The 7,139-nt window shown below is 44.1% G+C and overlaps 2 protein-coding genes across 2 annotated transcripts in view; both read left to right on the forward strand.

The window, feature by feature from the left end:
• Positions 1-240, forward strand: part of LOC108548411 (longitudinals lacking protein, isoforms F/I/K/T) — a 709-nt gene extending 469 nt beyond the window's left edge. The window contains exon 2 of the mRNA XM_017901327.1: positions 9-240. Within this exon, the coding sequence (XP_017756816.1) occupies positions 9-240 (232 nt within the window). The remainder of the gene's footprint in view (positions 1-8) is intronic.
• A 2,774-nt stretch (positions 241-3,014) lies between these two features.
• LOC108548412 (zinc finger protein 569) lies at positions 3,015-6,561 on the forward strand. The gene is made up of 4 exons (XM_017901328.1): positions 3,015-3,318; positions 4,131-4,550; positions 5,277-5,486; positions 6,194-6,561. Exons 1-4 carry the CDS (start codon positions 3,015-3,017, stop codon positions 6,559-6,561), a joined length of 1,302 nt encoding a protein of 433 aa, XP_017756817.1.
• Positions 6,562-7,139: the final 578 nt, after the last annotated feature.

The following is a 7,139-nucleotide window of genomic DNA, read 5'->3' on the forward strand; positions in this document are numbered from 1 at the left end:
TATCTTAGGGTCGTGTACATGGGCGTACCTCACGAGCAACAACGAAAATTTAGGTGCCGATTTTGCGGAAAGGGTTACCGATGGAAGAGCACGATGCGTCGTCACGAGATGGTCGAGTGCGGTGGTAAACCTCCTGCGTTTCAGTGTCCCGAGTGTCCTTACAAGGCCAGGCAACGTGGCAATCTCACGGTACATTACAAACGACATCATCAGAAGATCGGTTACGACGAAGGCGCCTAAAACGTTGCATATTTTTCCGGATTGGCACGATCGTCTTGGAAAGCGGAACACACCGGCACCACACCCATGCTCACACGTACAAACTTTATTCTTTTTCCTTCTTCTTTTCTTTTCTTTTCTTTTTCTTTTTCTTTTTTCTTTTCTCTTCTCCTCGCTACGGACGATTTCCGCTTTCCGTGTTTCCATCAAATTTTGCCTACTCTTCTTGTCCACCGTTTTTCTTTCGTTTCATTCTTGATCGTTAAACGTAAATCGAAACGATTCCATCTTCTTTTTCTCCAGTATGTGTTACCTCGTTACGTAGCAATCCGTTGCATCTCCACTCCACGCGTACGTAACTTCTATTTATTCGCCGTTATTTCTTTCTTTTACCCGTACCCCGTAGGAATCCGTTCTTACCGTTAATTAATCGTACCGTTAGCTTTTTCGTCTCTCTGTATTTTTCGTTGCCAAACGAAGGATCGATTTAGCGTTTACTCTATCGTTTAATATCGTTTCGACTTGGATTTTCGATCGAGATCGTTTTCGTACCATCGCAAGGTGCGTTTAATTTCTACGACGATCGTACCCCAGAAATGACGCAAACGGCGCGCTACTTTTATCAACGAGTCTACCGAACGATTCTAAAAAGACGCGATTATCCACAGTACTTTCGAGTCTCAGGACATTATTCGGTTAAAAGGATGCTATAAAGAAAGAGTTTATGGTACGTAAAGATTAGGTAGGGTATCCGTACCCTTGTTTCATTTCGGTTGCGTCGAAACGAAATTGAAGAACGTGTTACCACTCTTGAAATTTCTTGTCGCGGAGTTTCCCAATTTTCTAGTACTTTTATACCTACTTTATTAGGTATCTTTGCCTTTAGATACTAAGATATTTTTTTATTTTAAAACGTTACAAGGTGTATAAGGTAAATGGAACTGAGAACACGATATACACGAAATTGGACATCTTTACGGGCGTAATAGGGATAAACGATGATAGTGCCTTCTTTTGACGAAACCGAGAAGAATATATATATATATATATATATATATGAAATATATATATATATATATATACACACACATATATACAAAACACGATATGTATAAAAGTAAACTTAGGTATAAAGCGATCGTGTATTTATCGCGAGCATTTATCGCGTTTTGCTGGTGATTTCCGCGTAATAATCTCCAGAAAATCGGTTACCTGAGAATACTTAGATTTACGATAGACGATAATAAGTACTAATTCTTCCAACATTGCCCTCTACTCGAACGCAAACGCGAGAACTTTGATACTTTTGTTAAATTTTCTACTCGAACGATAGGTGTTTGACAGACAGAGATATAAACCTTGCGAAGCAAAAGACACGGACGAGTCGGGGACTTGTGACACCGTATCGTACACACGTATATATATATATATATATATATAAATATTTTTTTTTTTTCTTTTTTTTCCTTTTTTCAGATCGCTACGAATCTCTGTGAATCGTGATCGCATTTAGAACGTATCTATGGTTTTCCGGCAATCGTAATCGCACGGTATCAGCGAAATACTTAATAACGATACGATAACGATGTGGTAATCGTTATCGTTAACGAATGTCCAATTTGATACCGCGCATACCGGTTACGATTGAGAAGCCATTCGGGATGATTGACGTTATCGTTTCCTGTTTTTAAGGATCACCGTACTTTTTTTTTTTTTTTTAGACGAATTTACCAATGCGAAGAAACTCGCTCCTATCTTAATTTAGCGGAAGGATCGAATAAGTCTGCTCAAGCGAACAAAGGAGCCGATCTCTGCGCGTATTCTTGTAGAAATGACGAGATATTTATTAGACGGAGTATCGCGTTCGTTGAAACACAGAGATTGATTACTCTTCGTTGGTCGACGACACGTGACGCATACGTATCGTATTTGGACATTCCTCGACTCTTTTCGAGATCGACTCGTTTGCCCTTCCACGTACAAGTATATATTTCTAGCCTTATAAGTAGCAACGTTTCCCCATTTTTATATATAGACATTCGTACACGCGCACAGTAGAACAATGAGAGGAGAAAGGGGAAAGAAAAAGACAGAGAGAGAGAGAGAGAGAGAGAGAGAGAGGGGGAGAGTGAGGGAGAGAAAGGGAGGAAGAGAAAGAGAGAACTATACATACACAAAGAATGAGAAGAGAAAAAAAGGACTCGTCGGGAGACTGCTTTCTGAACGAGGTCCAGTATTTTTGATATCAGTATTTACGGATGCTCGCATCAACCTGCCTGCGAACTAATCTAGGATATACTCGCTGTACCCGATTTCCCTTGTACCTTCCGTTATTAAAGTTCGAGGCGATTTTTCGTCTGGCGTGCTACCCGCGGGGACCAACCGACCGATCGGCCGCGATTCATTCCACGGTGTATTCGACATTTTTTCGCGCTGGATACTTTAAAAAGACAGTGTACCTTTCGCATTCGACACGTGCCTTTGAATTTCCTTTCATTCAACCCCGTCGCATACGACCACGATCGATATATCAACGAGGAAACAACGCAAGTCGTCCCTCTCCAATACTCGTTTCGATATTTAGCACTTTAAACTCTCTTTTTTGGAAAGATTTACCAGTCGGACTACGAATACCTATTACGATTATTATCAGCAATTAATGTTATTATTAACATTATTATTATTATACAATTTCCTACACCTCCGAGTTTGAACGTTTTTCTTTGCGTGAACGATTTGCGAGCAAAGCGAAAGCATTCAGCCGTCTGGTCCGGTCTATGACGATCCGAAAGAAAATGTCTGGTGACGATGCTCACCGGAACCGCTGGTATCGAGAACAGAATTTTCCCGGCAGACATTTGGCTAACGAAGAATTTTTGTTTTCAGCGTATTGGTACCGGCTACCCGTCAGTTTCGAGACGTATCCATGCGACACCTGCGGCAGACAGTACAGGAGGGTGATATCGTTGCAGCGGCACAAGAGACTCGAGTGCGGAAAGGAGGCTCAGTTCGAGTGTGTCCTATGCCATGCGAAATTCAAGCACAAGCACAGTTTATTGAGGCATTATAACGTTCACGTGGCGGACGTGAAGAAATCGAGCAAGTTCGAACACGAGGAGAGGTCGGCTTGACAGGCGAATCTGGATACTCGGATACGTGGAACGAGAAGTTACGGCCGTTGACAGGTTCCGCGTCCTCTCGCGCTTATTCTTCTTCTTTGTCGCTCGCTACGCGATCGCTCTACCCCGATTCGTCCTTTGCGTTTCCGTTATCGAACAGCGTGTTACCAACGATCGAGAATTGGCTAATAAAGTATCGATCGAAGGCTAAATGTCGCAGCGGAAACGAAGAAAGGAGTAGGATAGCGAAAATTGCGTTTTGCATGCTTCGCGCTTTGGAACCAGGTGTAAAAAGGATCAGTGATATATTCCTTTCCAACGTACCACTATCGTTCACCCATGTTACGCGATACAACGTATTTTATATACGATGTCTCTCTCTCTCTCCCCCCCTCCTCTCCCCTCCCCTCCCCATCTCCCATCCGCCACAAATTTGCTGTTCCGATTATTATTTTGCGTAATTTAATTTTTTTTTTTTTTCTTACGACAAATAAAAGTTACATTTTCCTACGTGCTCCTTATTTGTTACGCGATAACATGGTTCGCGTTACACGCTTTCCGTTCAAATGTCAAAGGTCGTTGATATCGGTGTGGATACGATTTTTGCAAAGGAATTTCGTCGCGTAAGCTTGGTTCGCAACCGGCGAGTAAAACGGTGTTGGGAAATAACGAAACACGAGACAGAAGAAATACTTTCCAAGCGACGATGTAACTCTCTCGTTCTCATTACGAAGGGTCGTAACGCTAAATGAACAAACGGAACATTCTCTACATCGTTCCTTTTCGTTTCAGGTTATCGGCTGCAGCTCTATCCGACAGATAGCGATACGATCGAGATACAGCGTACGGCCCCGGTAGCCTTGGATGCAAGGAATCCAGACATCTTCGAACCTGTGCAAACGCCGCGTGGACAATTAAAGTACAAATGTCCGAATTGCAATCGTTTCTACATGCGGACTTCTTGCTTGAAACGACACTTGCGAGTCGAATGCGGTCAAGCGCCGAAATATCGGTGCAACGTATGTCAGGGTTGGTTCAAGCACAAGCACAATTTGACGTCGCATATAAAGCTTCACGTCAAGCAACCGTCCTATCACTGCGACCTATGCGCGAAAAAGTTTTACAGACGAGACAAGCTGATGAACCATCAAAGGAAATTGCATAAAATTTTGCTCGACGGTCTGACCTATTCGTTGGATCAACCACTGCGTCGTAAGGTGTCTTCCAACCAGTGCTAACTCTGGTACGATATTTCGCGTTACGATACCGACTTTGAACCGATCCGTGTTCGCGAACGTCGTTTGCGATTACATCGAGGTTGCGGTAAAAGTAAGTGAACGATGTCGAAGAAAGAAGAAACCAAGATGAGAGATGGATTATTCGGAAAAGTTCCAGTGAATCGTAAAAGCTACGCAAATTGACCAACTGACCGTTTTCATGTACTTTTCCAGCCCTTTGTTTCCATTTAACGCAAACTTGCGTGTGCAATAACCATCGTGCATGTATTATCCACGCGTAACGAATGGCAAGCGTAACCGTAAAGTATGCGTGTTTATTTAATCTTTGGTCGAAATTGTCGCGGAAACATCGCGATATACGCTTGGAATAAGCGAAACATGTACGCGAATATCACTTATTTCCTGTTAATATATACGATTCTTCTCTCCCTTTTGTCTCGTCACTATTTTGCGTGTGCTTCGTTAAGAAAGTCAGTAAAGATTAGCTTGGTTGAAAAATAAATTTCGAACGGTGATTCATTGGTTCGTTCGTGATCTTGCAGGGATTCGGATGAACAATCGGAGGAAGAACGAGTGAGAATTATAGAATGTCGCCTGGCCGTTTCGATGAACGAAAAGAGTCGGCCATTGTTAAGCATCGGTAGTTAACATCGCTCGCGTAATGGCGGGAACAGTAGTACATCCGTATTTGATTTTTCAGGTGGTCCGGTACGGTGGGAACTCGCAATGGTCCAAATGACGCCATACCAGTGTCCAAAGTGCTTCAAATATTTTAAATCCTCGAAATCATGCTGCAACCATCGAAGCACGTGCGGTACGGACAAGAAATTTCGTTGCGCTTTCTGTGATTATCGGTCTCATCAAAAGGGAAACGTCGTTCGGCATCTTGCCACGCAGCATCCCGAAGCGAGTGAGAAGAAACGAGTGCACTGTGTACTAAAGATCAACGATCGTCAGAAGACTGGTTTCTCCGCTCGAACGTGAAGTACGAGTAAACCGTTCGACACGGCGAAATGAAAAAGCGCGTGTCGAAAATCAGAAAGTAATTGGTAATTGTATCGCGCGACGCGAATGCTTTTCAAACGATGTAAAGTTCAAGACGTATGCAAAAAAGTGTGTGAGAAATGAACGTTGTATTTATTGATTAATCCTAGAAAGATCTTCTCTTCGGTTGGTTTCGCGCGGTACTCGAACGACCAATTACATGGTTCGTTGCTGCAGACTTTTCCGCTCGAACAGTATCTCCCCGTTGGTTTTGCGAACGACTCAAGGTTCGCCGTACGATTGGACGTAAGGTTGGACGTATAAGGTTCGTCGCAAGGTTCGTCGCAAGGTTCGTCGCAAGGTTCGACGTCGACACTGTGCATTCGATCGGCGGTAGAAAAATCGTCGCGAAGCGACGTAGTTCCCTTGATAGTTGATGCGCATAGCAGGTTACGTATATTGCCGGAGGAAAAGTTACGTATCGCGGTGTAACGAGCTGGCTCGTTGAAATGCCGCGGATGGTCGAACGCAGTACGTGTAACAAGTGTGTGCTCGGTTACAGTGCTACAGAGACGTGGCGCGAAACATAGGACAGACCTAAAGTTATTGTTTTTTTTTTTTTCCCGATTACAGATGACACGGGCGAGAACAAAGCGATCGAGGAGAACGCCGATCTACCGGTTCAAGCTTGGAAGATCCAGGAACAGGGGCTACCGTTCGCCGAGCTGAAGATACCGAAGGCCTACAACTACGTTGGCAAGAAGCCACCGGGACAATTCGGTTGCAGCAGATGCGGAAGATCGTACATGAGGAAGGACTCGTTGCAACGACACGTTCATTGGGAGTGCGGCAAGGAACCCCAGTTTCAATGTCCCTTCTGTCCTCAACGATGCAAACGGAAGGCTCACTGGTTGCGACACATTCGCCGGCAACACTTGGACAAAATCGGGGACATGGAGGCCTATCTGCTAGCTTATACGCCGAAGCTCGAAATCGACTAAACGGAAACGTTCGTTCCGCGAAAACGACGTGTTATCCCGTTTCCATTCATCGCTCGCGGACTCTCCGATCATCAGCTTTTTCGGACTTGCTCTCATGATCCGATTCTCCAAAATTCGTTGCGATCGATCTCCCGCCTTTGCGATTTACTTTGTCTCTCCTACTTTGCGTCGGTTTTTGGAAAACAAGAATTTACTGTGTTCAAACTCGTGATATCCGCGTTATGCGTACCCCAACCCCCCCCCCCCCCCCTTACCCCCGGCCTGTTGTTCCGTTCAACCACGAGGTGTTACGAGCGCCGAAACGAAAAGATATCGCGAAAGCAGCTTCGGAGGGATGTTGCCTACCGAGTCTACGAATCGATTTCGATCCAAATCCTTTACCGATTATTTTTTCGAAAATTTAACCGTTTTTACACCGTCACACTTTTTTTTACCTTTTTTTTCATTGTACATATACATACATGCACACACACGCGCGCACACACACAGGCATACATATTTATCGAGAACGGTTATGCGAATGAAATATTCGTTACAGATCGACGCAAAATCAGCTTTACGCGCCTAAAGCAAAGTAA

This window comes from Eufriesea mexicana, unplaced genomic scaffold (assembly GCF_001483705.2).
Source record: "Eufriesea mexicana isolate 0111107269 unplaced genomic scaffold, ASM148370v2 scaffold1523, whole genome shotgun sequence".
NCBI classification, from domain to species: Eukaryota; Metazoa; Arthropoda; class Insecta; order Hymenoptera; family Apidae; genus Eufriesea; species Eufriesea mexicana.